General features: G+C 36.2%; 1 protein-coding gene and 1 long non-coding RNA gene across 2 annotated transcripts in view; one reads left to right on the top strand and one right to left on the bottom strand.

The window, feature by feature from the left end:
• The window catches only part of TRPM3 (transient receptor potential cation channel subfamily M member 3), a 732,143-nt gene that overhangs the window by 393,325 nt on the left and 321,386 nt on the right, over positions 1-17,432 (top strand). Inside the window, 1 exon segment of the mRNA XM_069087002.1 lies at positions 1,380-1,504. Coding sequence (XP_068943103.1) covers positions 1,380-1,504 — 125 coding nt within the window.
• The window catches only part of LOC138160478 (uncharacterized), a 228,550-nt gene that overhangs the window by 37,058 nt on the left and 174,060 nt on the right, over positions 1-17,432 (bottom strand). The gene's annotated exons all lie outside the window — the stretch shown is intronic.

Below are 17,432 nucleotides of genomic sequence, written 5' to 3'. Positions count from 1 at the left end.
ACATTGTCCATAGGCAGAAATCTGTTTAATTACATGTAAGTATATGTGCCAGTGGCCAGGTGGTCTTTGCTTATATGAGCAGATCTACTTGTTGCTACTATTTCTGCTTTGAGTCAGGAAGAATAAATATAACCCCAGCCCAACTGGATTTTTGTTCCTCTTCCTTTTAAGGTCATCAAAGATGACCTCTCCAAGTCTGAACGGTTACAAATACTTCCTAATGTAGTAGTTCTCAACTCCTTTTGTTCCGCAAAACACCTTCAACAACAACAAAAAGTTAATATGAATCCCCAGGAGAGTTTTCATAGGCTATTCATAATATTCTTTAGATTTATTGCTTAAGGTTCCATTAAAGGATTTGGAGCACAAACTCCTTAAACCACTGCAAACTACAAAAATGCAAATCATTGAATGAATTTTGTTCTACTCATTCCAAATAATCCACTGACTGCATATTTGTAATAAAATAAAGCTTTTTTTTATTTTCCTTTAAGAAAATTGCACTTTTAACAAAAATTTATTTTTTTCTCTCTATCAGCTCCTTTCCCCTAATCCCACTAAAAGAAAAAAAAAAACCTTTGTAACAAATATGTAGTTAATCAAAACAAATTCCCACATTGGTCATGTCCAAAAATTGCATATCATAAGGAAATCACTTCTCTTTCAAGAGTTGGGTAGCAGGGCTTTCTCTTTCATAAAAGGTTGAAACTCTGATTAGTTTTGAAGTAATACTTAATGGGATCTCTGTCCTTAAACAGTTTTCCACATGGTCCAGTTAACAAATTTGGTAAAGTGGGGCCTGTTTGCACTTCTATTTTCAAATCTAATCATGGCTTAATAATTATGATCTTTTAAATGATAATATGTTTTAAAAGCTACAAGTATCTTTGAAGTTTACATGTTCTGATATTTAATTACTAGACTACAAACCTAGGATGTTACTCTTATGATGACATCTATGAGAAAGTCAAAAAGTCTCATTTAATATAATAAATAATATCCTTTACAATATATATAGAAACTGAATTCTAATGAAATTATCCAGTGATTTTCCCATTTAACTTTTTCGTGTGTGTAGTTGGCTTTTTTATATTTTATGTGCATTTTTCCCCACCCCTTTGCACTTACTAGGAGCTTTGTTTGTTTGGAACAAGGGTGGATGTAGGCTATGGGAATACTAATGCATTTACTTAATGTTACGCCAGAAATGTTATGGTTTCTGCCTTTGATATATATCGTTGTATTGAAGTTATGTGTCAGAATGTCACATGACATATATTCTTGACTTTCAGAGAAATAATAAATATAATTCACCTTTGGATGATGGGGAACAAACCTTTTAAAACACAAGCTTATTAAAGCTCTCTCCTCTTTTTTAGGAGTTATTCGACATGTTGGAGACGCTTTAAAGGATCATGCATCAAAATCTCGAGGGAAGATATGTACCATAGGTATTGCTCCCTGGGGAATTGTAGAAAACCAGGAGGACCTGATTGGTAAAGATGTAAGTCTTGTTGTATTGCCCTCACCATTTTTAAAGGGGGAGGGGAGCAGGTTGAGTCTTTGTTCATAGTGGGTTGTTTTTTGGTTTTTTGTGTGTGTGGTGGATGCTAATTTTATAAGATTATTTTTTACCTCCTGTAACGAAATGAATGGTAAAAGTTAGTGTTTCTAGATAAATTCACAATGTCTTATTCTAAACAGTTATTTCTAATTCACTTCCTTTTCATTGTATTAGTCATTAATGAACTCTGTCATTTCTTCTGTGATTTAGATGAGGTCTTTTTTTTTTTTTATTTTTGGAGGGCAATTGGGTTAAGTGACTTGCCCAAGGTCACATGGCTAGTTTTTGTGTTAAGTGTCTGAGGCCGGATTTGAACTCAGGTCCTCCTAACTCCCAGGCCAGTGCTCTATTCACTGCGCCACCTAGCCACCCTGAATGAGGTCTTTCAACTAAACATTTGTCAATGCATTTTATTTCTAGTATAAGCTCCTAAGAATTAAAACAGGTACCAGTCTTCTGAGGAAGTATCATAGTCAGGGCAGGCTTAGTTCTGTTCCAATGAAAAATTCTGCTTGTATAGTATTAGCTTGAACAAATAAATTTTGCAGTTCAGGGCAAACACTTCTAGAGTTCATCAAAAAGCTTTGCTTTAGTAGCAGACAGCAAATACCTGATCCTTGTTATATTCAAAAATTATTGTTTATCTAGAATGTTAAATGGGGAGTCTGATTTTGCTAATGGAACATTCTGGTTAATGAAGTCATCATATACTTTATACCATACTTGAATTGTCCACCATCACATAATAAACATTTGGTAAGTATTGTTGATGAGATGAATTGTCAGTTTTTAAAGACAAATGACCCTGAAAATTATACTCGAGCACTATTTGAACATAGTAACCATTTCATACATTTTTTAAATTAATGCTTATTGGGTTTTTTTAAGATTTGGAAGTTTTATCTAGGTCTTTTAGCACTTCAGGCTCATCATTATGAGCATCTTATACAGTATTATGAACTGATCCGTTTATTTGACTTTCCTGGTTGTTTGCATTTCTGCCTGCGAGTTTACTGTATTTTCATTTCTGAAATAGAAAATAATTACCTATCTGACTGAGTCACATAAACAAGCATGACAGTTTGATTTCTTTCATTTAGCTGTGAAAGGAAAAAAGATAGAAAGGAACAACAAAAGAAAGGGTATTTCTATAATATATAAGGTTTTGTTAATCTCTGTTTGCCTTAGAAGTTTAGATTCATCCAAAACCTCATTGATTTTGAATAGTTTTTCCTTTTAAATCCTTGAGACTTTTGTAGGAATCTTTGAAATTCTCTTGTTTAGATTGGAAAATCCATTCCCTGCCCTACTGCACTTTTTCCCACACTGTTGTTAACTTTATTGGAATTTTAACAGCAAAATAAATATTGTGGAGTCAAATTTTTCTTTCTACATTACCTTAAGCTTGTATTCCTTAACTGTATCTAAGTTCATTTTTAGGTTATATAGTACAATCCAGTATGGTGCTTAAAATAAAAACTCAAAGTTTAAAAATTTATAAATAAGTGATGTTAGGGAAGCTATGTCAGTCAAATCTCTTGAAAACATCTGAATAATTAACTGTATTTTTAAAAATGTATCTGGATGTTTCACATATATATGCCTAGAAACTAAATTTAAGATGCCTGCAGCAGAAAATTAAATTGCACGAGTTTATCATTAATCTTTTTTCTATTTGCCATTAACTTCAAAAAGTAAAAGGTGGTTTGTCATGCTTAACTCTTTGTTTGGATGTGTTTCTATGTAAAAGTGGTGTTTCAGTTTGATTCCCGTATTAGAAAGGCAAGCACGCTTATCAAATGTAACCAGTTTCATTAATGCTCACTTAACACCTGTTAAACAAGCCCTGCTCTATAAATGAATTACTTTAGTTTGTCTAAAGTTTAACCAAAAGGTAATTCCTGAATTTGCCAACTGTTCTTACTTAAGTTGACATTACATGGATAACCTTCCATAAGCATAGTAGATTACCTGCCACTCAAATTTAATATGAGCTCAGCCATTCAGTAAATATTTATTAGATGCATACTACCTGCTAGGCATTCAACAAATCTGGCAAATACAAAGACAAAAAGGAAACCATCCATGCCCTCAAGGAGCTTACATTCTATTGTGTAAAAACTGAAATATGCCTAGAAAAATAATAACAAAATGTATACAAAGTAGTTTCTGGGGTGGGATTGTGGGACCACTAGCTACTGAGGGAAATAGTAAAGGCTTTCTGAAGAAAGTGGCCTTTCATTGAGTTGGATTAAGAGGTTATTTCATTCCATGCCCCTTTCCTGGAGCTCAAGCTCCACAATTCATCAAAATAGCACGTGATCATTAATAAGAATAAATAAAATTTTATAGTGCTTTAAGATTTGCAAAGTTTTACAAATATTATCCCACTTGATTCTCACAATAACTCTGGGAGGTGGGTGCTATTATTTTCCATATTTTACAAATGAGAGGACTGAGGCAGACAGAGGTTAAATGACTTACCTAGGGTCATACAGCTAGTACCTGTCTGAGGCTCAGTTTGAATTAAGGTGTTTCTGACTCCTTCCCTCTTCCATTTCTCCATTTTTCTCTTCTTGGGCTTACTATTTTCTCTTTTCCATCTCTATTTTTTTTCCTTTTTTTCTTTCCTTTTCCCAATAGAACACAAGTTTCATGAGAGCAATTTCATTTCCGTCTTTTTATATCTTAAGTACCTAGCAAAGACATATCCTAGGAACTTAAAGAAAAATTGTTTATTGATTGGTTTATGTGTGCTCCAGTTTCTTATATCATGGTATCACAAAGACGTTAATGAAATGCAGTGCTGATTGTGGTCGTTGATGTTGACATACATGGCAGCCAGTGTTTTTGGTATGGTCAGTAAAAGGCCTAGGACAGTGTAAATAAACATTGTTAATGGTCATAGAAACCTAGGAAAAGAGAAACATATCATATCAGGTTTATTATAGCGCTGAAGTTTTGTGTGATTTCTTCCTGGGAACAATTAATTTGAGAGACAGAGGGAAAAGCACTGAATTTGAAGTCTGAGGTCCTGGATTTAAATCCATGTTCTGCTATTTGCCATCTGCATGACCTGGAAGAAGCCACTATAACTGTCTAGATATTTTTTCTTCTGTGTAAAATATGGAGGTTTGACTTTGGTTCCTGTAATGGTAAGGGAATTTGAAGATCTTCCCTACCCCTTAATGGGACTCACTTAGAGTCCAACAAGAAAAGCTTGTTTAGGGGAGGCTTGTTTTTCAGCAAGGCCCACACCTTTTGTTACAAAGGTAGTGGGTCATAAAGGTTATGATGTCCTCTGATCCTGAAGAAGGCTATGTAATCTCTGAGGTGAGGTTTTGCTTTGTGGCTCATTTATTGGGAAGAGTTGTGTGATTTGGCCAGATGAGACTCTGGGCAGCTGTTGAGTCCCTGGCTTTGAAAACCCAGAGATTAGTGCTACTCTCTCTGGTAACTAACTAACTAACTATGTATGTATGTGTGTATGTATGCATGCATGTATGCATGTATGTAATGGTCAAACAGATGGAAGCCCTGTTTGTTGGTCTGTTGAATTGTGTTATTTTCTCTGTATTTTTTTGTCTGCTTGTAATTTCTGTTTGTATTTTCTGAAGTTCAAGGTGTTAACTTTTCCTGGGAACAATGTGAATGATATATAAGTTTGATTAAAGTAAGATTGTTAGCCCCTTTTGAGTTGTTTTCCTTTAGAAAAGCAGATCAAAGAACCTGTGCTAGCAGCCATCCCGGGTGTGCTAGGTGCTTGCTGTTGCAGTTCCCAGTAAGTGGTTTGCAAACCCCTTACGAATTCATGACAATGATCCTAGCGATTCAAACTCAAAATTATTTAATGATAACTTAAGGAATACATAATTACAGAATATTATAAATAGTACATTAAATTACCCTATGAGTTGAAGATCATGCTACAAAAACACTGGATATCTCTAGTCTATGTGTTCTCTTATCTTTCCACCTCTAAATTCTATGAGATGTTGAAGAACCCAAAAGGAAAAGGAGAAATTAACTTACATAGGAGAATTTTACTCAAAGACACAGATGATACCGAATGATTTTAGTTGTCTTTGAATAAGAAACACCTCTATACCACCAACCAATAATATACATAATCTCATGGAAGTAAATATACATACATATGTGTTTGTGTTTGTGTGTGTGTGTATATGCATATATATATATATATACATACAGGGTTTATTTTCAAGACATAAGTATTTGGAGCAGAACATTAAGACAAAGAAGGCAGAAATGAACATTTTAATATGCCACTTTTTTCCTGTAGAAAAAAGAAACAGCTAGGTGGTACAAAACAATTCTGTGATGTAGTGGATAGAGCTCTGGGCCTGTTATCAAGAAGACCTGAGTTCAAAATCAGCTTCAGACACTTAGTGTCTGTGTGACCCTGCTCAAATCACTTAACCTCTATTTTCCTCTGTTTCCCTATCTATAAAATGGGAATATTAATGGTACCTATTTCCCAGGGTTGTTATGAAAATCAAATGAGATAGTATTTGTAGAATGCTTAGCACAGTGCATTGCATATAGTAGGCACTTAATAAATGCCTCTTCCCTCCCCCCACTCATTCTCTCCTTTAAGATTTTTGTCATTATTTAGGGAAGATTTCTATTTCATTCATTATTTTAAAGAACCACTTAAAATAGTGACTCCTTTTAAGTTTTACCCCAAAATTAAACATTCTCAGAATATACCTACTGAGCACTTTGGATTGTCCTTAAAAATCATAGGGTCATACAGTAAAAAGACTTCTCTACCTACGAGTAATAGGCCCTGACTTGGAATCCAGGATCTGCTACTTATGAATTGCATGACTTGGGACAAGCCAGACATCCATTCTAGGGCACTGTTTGGTCTAGATGACCAATAAGGTACCTTCCATTTCTGAATCTAGTGATGCATTTAGAATGAGAGGGGATCTTGGATATCATTTAAGTCATCTTAGTGAAAAGTGAACCACACATGACCAGGTGGATGCTCAGCAGGTCATCTAGTCCCTCAGGACCCCAAGCAGCTCTCAGTGACTACTAACTGCAAAGTAGTTTGCTGATCTATATAAGTAGAAGGAGTTTCTTCCCTGGGAATGAAATCATAGATCCAGAGTGGGGGTGAAAAGAAGAAAAGTAAATCATCTTAAGTGGTTATAATAAATTATTATAACTAAAGGGATGTTCCAAGGTTTTTTTTTCAATATTTATTCTTATAATGAAAATGACATGTAATAAAAAGAGAACCTTTCTACCTCCCTCAAAGGAGAAGGTGCCTACCTACTACCTTCAGAAGAAGATTTAAAGCTGGAAAGTATAATGAAGGTCCTCTAACACCCTTCTTTTCTTTTTTGTTTTTCTTTTTGGAAGGCAATTTGGGATTAAATAACTTGCACAAGGTTACACAGCTAGTTTTTTTTGTGTGGATGTTAAGTGTCTGAGGCCAGAACCAAACTCAGGTCTTCCTGACTCCGGGGCAGGTGCTTTACTTTGTGCCACCTTGCTGCCCCTACCCTTACTTTCTAAAGGAAGAAAAATAAGACCCAAAGAGGTTAATAATTTGACCAAGGTAAAGCAGGTAGGATTAATGAGACAACCGGCATTTGAATCTGCATCTTCTAATACCACATCAAGTGTATTATGTACTAGAACTCACTGCCTCATGCCTAAAGAGGAAGAAATTGTATATTATTAAAAATCTTAATCATTTGTACATTCTTTCAAAATGTAATTATTTAGAGATATAGAATTGTGTTGCTTTTGGTCAGAGAGAAAATCAATTGGGCCTATCAATATCCTAGATTCAATAAAATATTTTAAATAAGTTTCAATCAGGAAAACTGAGTATTTCATTTTAAGTAAGTGTAACAAAAAAGGCATTATTTCTGATGCCTGATGACATTTTATGATGCTAGCTTTATTAACAATAATGGAAAACAAAGATTGTTTTGTTTCTTTGATGTTGACTTAGAGATCTTTTGAGTACTATTCACCACTGTATACACAGGTCATTTTAGAGGACCATTTCTTTCATAAGTAGAAGTAGGAGCTGGTATTGATCTTTGAACATAATTAGCTCTGTTAGAATCAGAAAGGATAAGTACTGTAACCAAACCTTATCATGAAGGAAAATTACCCTTCCCTTTTTATCTGGATTCCGAGTCGGACAGCCTTTTCCCTTATCACCAGCTACCCCAAGGGAACTACATTACCATTTGGTAGATGTCCTATCTCCCCCACTAAATTATAAATCCCTTTAATGCAGGGATCATACCATATATAGTGTTTACTATGTAAGAAAAGTTTAACAACTATTTTTATACATTCATTCATCTATACATCTTTGTTTTCTTAGCTCCTAATTAAATGCCTTATATTAATTTGAAAAATCCTTATATATAGCATCAGAATCATTGAAAAGAACCTCAGAAGCCATCAAGTGCTAACTGTTCCTAATCAAGAGTTTGTCTTACCACATATCAATGAGTAGTCATTCACCTTCTGCTTGAATACCTCCAAAGGCAACCCATTCGTCTTTCATTTTAGGAAGTTCTTTTTTTTTCTACATTATGCCCACATCTGCCTTTCTCCAACTTCTATCCCTTTACCCTAGTTCTGCCATCTGTTGTTCAGTTGTTTTGCAGTCATGTGTACCTCTTTATGACCCCATTTGGGGTTTTCTTGGCAAAGATACTGGAGTGATTTACCATTTCCTTCTCCAGCTCATCTTACTATTGAGGAAACTGAGGCAAACACTGTTAAGTGAATTTCCCAGGATTGCCTAACTAGTAAGTGCCTCCAGATTTGAACTCACAAAGAAGAGGCTTCCTGACTTCAGAACCAGCCCTCCATTCACTATACCACTTAGCTGCCCTGACCTCTGAAACCAAGCAAAACAAGTCTAATCCCTCTCAACCATGAAACACTTCAAATATATGAACACAACTATAATGCCCTAATTAAATCTTCTCATATTCAAGACATACATCTTCACTTCTTTCAATTTATCTTCACACAATGTATTCTACAATCTTCTAACCAGGATGTTCACTCTCTTCTGGACACATTCAAGCTTTTCTCCATGTCTAGGGTAGGTGCTATCTTCTCATTTATCTTCACTTTCCATTCCCTACTAACCATTTTTGTGCTATCCTTCCTATTCCAAAGATCATTCTTCTTAGAAGAAAAAACCTAAACAAACTAAGATCTGAGCCTAATCATCACCAGCATCCTTAAAAACATCCCAACCACTTATTAAGTATCTAGAGATACTCTGTTGGTGTTTATTTATGATAATAATATTAATTCCTTCAAAACTTCTGTATAGAATTGCAACCATACTATCACTCACACCTTCAAATGGAACTTCAAATATTTGTTATGTAGTAACATATGAGGGTGTGAGAGGGAGAAAGATGTATCTGACATTAGAAATGACTCTGGAATATTTCACTAGCTTGAAAACTACATTGGAGAGAGTATGTGAGGAGATGTAATGGTAAGGGAATTTGAAGATCTTCCCTTCGCCTTAATGGGCCTCACTTGGATCCCAGCAAGAGAAGCTTGCCTAGGGGAGGCTTGTTTTTCAGGAAGGCCCACCTTTTGTACTTTGTAATTAGGCATTGCGTAATGAAGGTTGTAATGTCCTCTGACCCTGAAGAAGGCCATATGCCTCTGAGATCAGGTTTTACTTTGGGTCTCACTTATGGGAAAAGTTGTGTGATTTGGCCAGATGGCTTTGAAAACCTAGATGATGGTGCTTCTCTCTCTGGTAATTAACACTATATATAGTATGTATGTGATGGTCAGACAGCTAGAAGCCCTGTTTGTTGGTCTGTTGAATTGTGTTTATTTTCTCTGTATGTTTTGTGGTCTTATAATTTCTGTTTGTATTTTCTGAAGTTCAGAGTGCTGAATTTTTCCCCTGGACTAAGAGAATGATATATATGTTTGATTAAAGTATGATTGTTAACCCTTTTTGAGTTGCTTTCCTTTAGAAAAGCAGATCAAAGAATCTGTGCTAGCATCCATACTGGGTATGCTAGGGTGCTTGCTATTACAGGAGAGAAGGCACTGAAGAACAGTTCTTGCCTTTCTTTCAAATGTCCTTCAGTGGCAGCTTCTGGAAGGAGTGCCACAGAAGGGAAAGAGCTGAGAAATAGAGGTTAAATGAACTTCCTCAGAGAAATAGCATAGTGTCTTTCTTACAGTGACCCAAGGAGGTTCCTATGGCCATTTCTTCTTTTTTCTGCATTGTGTGCCTGCCTAGACAACAATCCCTTGAAAAAGGTGGTGGGAAGCATATGAATGGGCTAAGTGCATGAGTGTGTGTGTGTGTGTGTGTGTGTGTGTGTATGTTTTCCTTGGATGTCTTTTTGTTGATTTGGAACAGAGCCTAGATACAGATCATATTAAAAAGGGGTGTTTTTTGGGCTCAGATTCAAACTAACATATTAGTATTTGATTTTGCCAAACAGGCTCACTCGCCTAGAATCTCCAGAGATCAATGTCCTGTGCCAGGCATTGAAAGATTAAAAATTGTGTGCCCATGTGTGTATGAATGTTATGTATGTATGTGTATATGTATAAATATGTCTGTATGTATGTGTATATGTATAGATGTGTGCTTATATATCATAGTGCACTGTATATATAACATGTACATTAATATGATGTGTACATGTGTATCTGTATACAGTGTGTTGCATATATAGCATGCATGTGGATATAACATATATGTGTGTTGTAGTATATATGTTCACACATGTACATGTATGGAGGTATAGCATGTTGGTATGCATATAAACAAAAGCATACACGCATGCAGTTCACTGTAGGCTATGTTTGTATGAATGGTGTATTGCATATACAGTACACATATAAAATATCTATACATATACACCTGTGGGTACACACATATATATACACAGAGATATATGTTCATATGTATATATGCATATATACACATCCACATGTACATGTGCATGAATATGTACATATATATATATATATAATACACACATTACTGCTGAGGGAGATTTAAGGGTGAAATAGTCTCTCATGAAACTCACAGACTAAGAGTTGGGTCCAACAAGTAGAAATAACTATAATATAAAGTGATATATAGGAAGCATAATTAGAGCTAGCCTTAGAGCCAGGAAGACCTAGATTCATGTCCTACCACTAACAAAGATTGACTGAATCAGTCACTTAATTTCTAGTGCTAGTCTCAACAACTCTCTAAGACGAGAAGGATCCAACCCACATTGATAAAGGGAGTTTCGTTGCCTGGGATTTCTCTATCCCAGTGAAATCTTAGACTCTATCCCTATCCCAAAAATATAGGATTATACAGTTGGAAGGGAAGGGGGGAGAAGATTTCCTTTATGGAAGTAGGAATTATTCTTTCATTGTTTAACCTATGTATCTCTGTTCTGGCCAAATGACCAATAAGCTCCTCTGGTAAAGGGGCTGGAATTTCATTTTCTGTCATTTGTCCTTTAGTACCCATTAACTATGTATGAAGTAAGCATTTTCAGCTTGAGCTTTGGCCCATCATATTTTGTCTATAAATTAAAAGTGCAATTATTCTCAGTGATTCGGAATTTTAACTTGTCATTATCACCTCCTTCTGCCTTTTTAGCATGTGTTATGATCATAGTTGTGTTCCCACTTTTATGCAAACCTCAATCTCTAATAACATAATATTATGTGGGCAGCTGAAATCTTGTACTCTTAAGAACAAATCAAAATCAGCATTGAATTGTCTAAACTGAATAGGAAAAAAGAGGTGAAATACCAAAATGACTGCACGTTTTCACAGTTTGTCCTCGCAGTTGACCATATCCATGCTGACAAATTCAAGTAGAAAATTACACATTTAACCTAATCCTTACAAGAGGCAGGGAATCTCCCAGAATCAGCCCTGAGTAACTACCAACCAAGGGTCAGGACCATACTGGTAGGAAATGTACCTCAGTGGCCCTTTGAGCTTTTGAGCTAGTTTCTAGTTCCTTGTACACAGGAGATGCTTAAGAAATTTATTGAATTAAATTAATCTTTTACTGTTTAAAGAACCGCTCAGTCTTATCCATTATGCTCTGAGCTCCTTGAATAGGGGGTATTTTTTGCCTTTCGTGGTGTCCCCAACATTTGGCACAGTATCTGACATATCATAGATGATTAATGAATGACAGCTGACTAACAGTATGCTATAAGGACAGAACTAACCACTTTCCAATCAGAACATTGATCCTTAGAATAATTAAGACATTTATACTTGAACCATAATCACTTGCATTGATATAGCACTTTAAACTTGACAAAACATTTTTTTCACAACCATCATGGGAATCTAGTGACTGCGATTTCCTTATTTTGGCAGAAGCTAAACCCCAGACAGGTTGTGACTTACCCAACTAGTTAAGTCTCTGAATCTGAATTTTAACTCAGGTCTTCCCTGAATTCAAATCTAGGACTCTGTTATATTTTCTCTCATAGTTCTAGATGAAATATTCTAAATAACACTCACATGGCTTAAAAGTTAATTCTATCTCTAGAATATCCTTTAACTTTCACCAAAGAAGTAGAAGAATCTGGTTCAGTATATGTCAAGTTTAGTCAGCTGCTGTACCATTTTTCTTTTCCCATGTTTCCCTTAGTAGTTAATATATTTGGCACATAGTCGCTTCTCCAGCAATACTAACTGAATCGAGTGGTTGCAGAGGATGATTACTTATCACCATAATACTTCACCTACTCAAAGACTCGAAATCCTCTTCCTTTTCTTTCATGTTTTCCTATTCTAGAAACTGAGGCAGCATAGTACAGTGGAAACAGAGGATGTAATAACTATCTCCAAGTGCCTGGATGATTGTAAATAGGGAGGAGGGATAATTCTGTTTTTTTCTATAATAGAAGGTAGAAAAAAGAATCAATGGGTAGAAGTTTCAGGGAGGAAGATTCAGGCTCAAAGTGAAGAAAAATGTCCTAATGATTACATAATAATTACATAATGATCCCATGAGTGGGATCAGAGAATCATTGTTCTAGAACTAGAATTAACTCCAGAGGACATCTCATCTATATCCTTCATTTCACAGAAGAAGAAACTGAAACTCAGAGAGGCTGAGTGAATTGTTGTAATGAGAAATAATGGGCTCCCTCTCATTGGAGGTCTTCAGGTTGAGGCTGGATGACCACTTGTTAGACATTTTATAATGGGGATTCTTTGCCAGGTATGGGTTGGACTAAATGGAAATTAAAATTCTTTCCAACTCTGTAGTTCAGTGGGTCTGTGAAATACACTGAATTTTATTTTAAATGATTTCATTTGGAATTCCATCTCCACCTACTTCTGTGACCTTGCCCCATGGAAAAAGAAGAGTTGGACTAGGTGACCTATAAGGCTCCTCTGGCTCAGGATGAGCATTTCCTGATCTAAGTTGAGGATACAAATTATTTGAAGGTAAGAAGACCTCTGAAAGAAACTACCTTCATTTTAAGTGTGATTTGCCGGACATTTTCCATAAATCATAATGTGATTTTTAAAAAACACACAAAAATTTTAAACCTTTTTTTTTGTTTCTTGTTCATAAGTTGAAAATGTTTTCACTATATCATCTTTCCCTTTCAGGCCAAGAAAAATCAGGCTTAATAATATAGTTGATAGCCAGTTCGGATGTAGCTAGCAATAATGCATCTCTCAGTCTCTGAGGGCTACCAACTGCGACTTCATTTTGCAAAAGCTCAGAAAATTATCCAGAATTCCTCTTCCCACTGTTTATTGGATTCCTATGATTATTCTCATTAAGTCTAAACCCAATGGCCGTACCACTGGGAATTGGAAGCAACAAAACAGGAAGGCACAGAAGGAAAATGTTTAGTGAGCCATTTCTGCTCTTTCAATTGCATCTTCATGTTCAATTTGCGTCAGACACCTAATTTGGGAGTTACCATAGGCAGAAGTGCCATCCAAGCAGACCCTGAATTATAGAGAGCCCCATAAAAGAGAAGGGAACCCCTTTCCCTAGAAAGTTTGTAGCCAGTTTAAAAGGTAAAGAGCCATAGAAACTTCAGAAGATGACAAAGCAGGGCAATTCTGTTACTTTGCTAAATCGAATGTATGTATTTTTAAAAATATATCCTCACAGAAGTTCAAGTTTCACATTCATCTGTTTTTATTCTTCTTTGTATATTGAAATATAGATTAAAAACACTTTTTGAAATTTTATTTAGGGAAACACTATGGGATTCTAGCTCATCTAGAAGGAGAAACTGTTTTTAACACTGGCCATTCAAAATAAAGAAGAGACGTTTTACCTGTTAATACTCCAAAGTACGATATAATGATATTCTAGTGAAAGGATTTCTAACCTGAGGTCCATGAACTTGGGGTTTTAAAAATATGTATTTTGATAATTACATTTCAAAGTAACTGTTGGTTAAGTAACCCTTAACATTCTATAAATTTAGAAAAAAATTTTCCGGAAAGGGGGACTGCCAAAATGGCCTAAGAAACAAACGAAAAAGGCTAAGAACCTCTGAACTAGTAGTGTTCAAAATAGTATTTAAATATCAGAGAAAAAAATTGCTCTCAGAACTAACAAAGATTCTTTGTTCTCTTCCCTCCTGCACCTTACTTCTGCATGTAAAGGGTGGTTGGTTAGGATTAGGGCAGGTCACAGAGAGGTGGGTTTATTAGAGTAGAAAGCACAAAAGGAAACAGCATTAATCTCTCCAGGGTATGGGCTAAGGAATCCATTTTCAGAATACTGCAGAGGGGTGTAATTGTGCCTCCTGTTAACTGTAATGGGATTCACACTGCTCCGATACCTGTGCATTGTTTGGAAAAGGAAGCCCTTGGTCTGCAGGTTTCTTGTTTGGATTACTCACCTGAGAGGCAGCATCTGGATTTCAGTGAGAGCCTGCCTTATACCTAGAATTACCACTGGCTCAACAGAGAAAAACACTTAGCCAGAATCTTCTTTGGCTCAGACATCTGTATCATTACTAAGACACCTAGAGTCAGTCTTCACGGTATCAAACTTAGCTGATGCATTCCTTTTTATCTCAAGAACATTTCTTTCCTTTTTCTCATTGACGTCTCAGCAGCACAGTGAGACTTCCTTCTTCCATTGCTGATTCTGCTCCATAAGGTAACATTGTACCTTCATTTCTTCACACTTGATCTCCCACACATGAGCTCCATGACTTTTCCTACTAGGTCCTTTTCGTCTTTTGGTCTCTGCACACATAAAATTCTGCATGACATAGTATCCAAATACTGTGATCGTTAGTCAGGGAAACAGGCCGTAACCATACTGTGACATGGCCTCATTTGGAAAACCTGGACCTCAGACAAAATCCATCCATCCCACCAGTTGCTTATACAATGACAAAGCATCAGTCCAAGATTTTAGTAGTGTTTTCTTTTGTTCCAACATTTCCATAACATTAACAGATACTCTATACCCACTGACTGCTATGAAAACCTCTGTGTATTTATTTGGAGGGGGCAAGGCAGGGCAATTGGGGTTAAGTGATTTACCCAAGGTCACACAGCTATTACATGTCAAGTGCCTGGGGCCACTTTGAACTCAGGTCCTCCTGATCCCAGGGCCGGTGCCCTATTCACTGAGTCACCTAGCTGCCTCAACCTTTGTGTATTGAATTAGGGTTAGGAGGGAAAATAAAGAAGCAAGAGGGGAATGAGAATATTAAAAACAGAGAAGGAAGAGAAAATATCATCATCCTTGGTACACCTGCTTCCTCTGTGACTGACTAGATCATTTGTCAGTCAGTATTGTGTATATCAAGTTTGTGGGGAGCCTAATCTCAAAGATCTGGGATTCTTTTCTCTCACACTTCTACACTCATTTATGCCCCCACACAGAGTTCTAGGGAAAACCTCTTAAGCAAAGCTTAGATATGACGTGTCTAGGATCTCCCCTAAGCAGATTAGCAGAGTTTCTACTAGAAGAGTTATGGGATTTACACAAATTGTGTCAGATTTAGGACAGGTGCAAAAGAAGTGCTTGAAACACAGAAGACTCACAAGCACACACTGACCAATATTTAAAACATACTCCGATTTTATTGCATGGACATTTTGACAACATGGTAACTCACTCACCAGTGCTAACTCTCAATGATTACATATTCAACTTCTGATGCATTATGTCATCATTTTTCTCACTGTTGTCACCTGAAGTAAGTTACTTTGCACCCATGGTGAATAAAAGAGCATTAGAATTGAAAATATTATGTCTGTTGCATTGAAATCACAAAACTGATTGAATACATAAATTAATTTAAACCTTTGGGAAATATGCATCAGCCATATCATTAGTTAAGTTCCTTCAACCTATCTCACTGCCAAAATCTCATGTCACAGAGAAAATTAAGACTCAGTGCATGTGGTGAAATTCTTACCTGTTTCTGATCTTGTAGAACAGTTTCATTATCAGAAAATACTTTGATGTGATTTAACTCCTAAGACCTCAAACATTTTGCAGCATGGCCCAGCTCACAGTGACATTCACATAACAAGGGAAACAAACATGTAGGAAAATTCTCTGAAACTAACAAAAATCTATATTCTCTTCATCTTCACCAAGGTTTCTCATCTGGTTTTCTGTACTCATTTAAAGACAGACACTTCTACACTACCATGGGCTAGTCTATAAACTATAAACATTTGTAATGTCTGCTTCTCTTGATTTTTTTTTCAGCCAAAGAAAAGTAAAGTTTATTAAAGATTTGCTATCACCTGGCCATGTAACCTTGAGCAAGTTACTTAACCCCAATTTCTTAGGGGTGGCCAGGTGGCTCAGCGAGTAAGAGTACCGGCTTCAGTGTCGGGATGACCTGGATCAAATCCGGGCTCAGATACTCAGCACCACACCCAGAAATAACTGGCCGTGTAACCTTGAGCGAGTTACTTAACCCCGATTGCTTAAAAAAAAAAAAAGATTTGCCATAATGGGTAGACTCTTAAGGAGCCTAAGTATTTTTGATGTTTGTATTGGACGAGCCGGCCAGAATAATCTGACACAGACTGATGCTGCACTAGAATTATTTTAGCACTTCTCCTGGATTTTATCTTCTCGATGTAGGTAGCCTAAGATTGCCATTTTTAGGGATATTAGCTACCTTTATTTTTCCTATCGCCACAGCTCAGCCACCTTGCCTTCTTTATTTTGGTCAGCTATCCGATATTTCCTGTACTTAGTGTGACTTTTAGAACAGACAAAGGCATGTGTTGAGGGAACAAAAACCTTTTTCAGGCATAGGATACATGTTATACCTTTGAGTAGAACAAAACAAAACAAAACCAACAGCAACAAATAACTTTTCAGAGGCTGCTAAAGACAGGTTTCCTTAAATTAAAAAGGAAAGGGAGGAGGTGGGGTCTTAATTAGTTATTTTTTTTTTGCTGTGAATTTGCTTAAAGTGGAAAAAAAAGTAGTTAAGAGAATGTATTCATCCTTGTGCTCAAAAAAGACAAGCTATGATATTCTATTTGTGAAGAATAGATGGAGCAGTGCTCAAAGATAGATATTCTATCTCCATAATGATAAAGAGGATTCAAGGCTTGCCTCTGACATATACTTGTTGTGACTCTGGTTAAGTCATTCAATTTCTCAGTGGCCCCAGATAATTCTCTAAGATATTCAGTAAGTTAGATATGAGTTTTCTATGTACATAGGTGAAACAGAATTAATACAGAGTTCCCTGCATCAATGAAATCACAGATCTAGACACCTCCCCCCCCATACAAACACACACACACACACACACAGAGAGAGAGAGAGAGAGAGAGAGAGAGAGAGAGAGAGAGAGA

This window comes from Petaurus breviceps, unplaced genomic scaffold, assembly GCF_028583685.1.
Source record: "Petaurus breviceps papuanus isolate PSGF00001 unplaced genomic scaffold, PetGlider_PUasm1.0 118, whole genome shotgun sequence".
NCBI lineage: Eukaryota > Metazoa > Chordata > Mammalia > Diprotodontia > Petauridae > Petaurus > Petaurus breviceps.
This window is presented reverse-complemented; position numbering and strand designations above follow the sequence as displayed.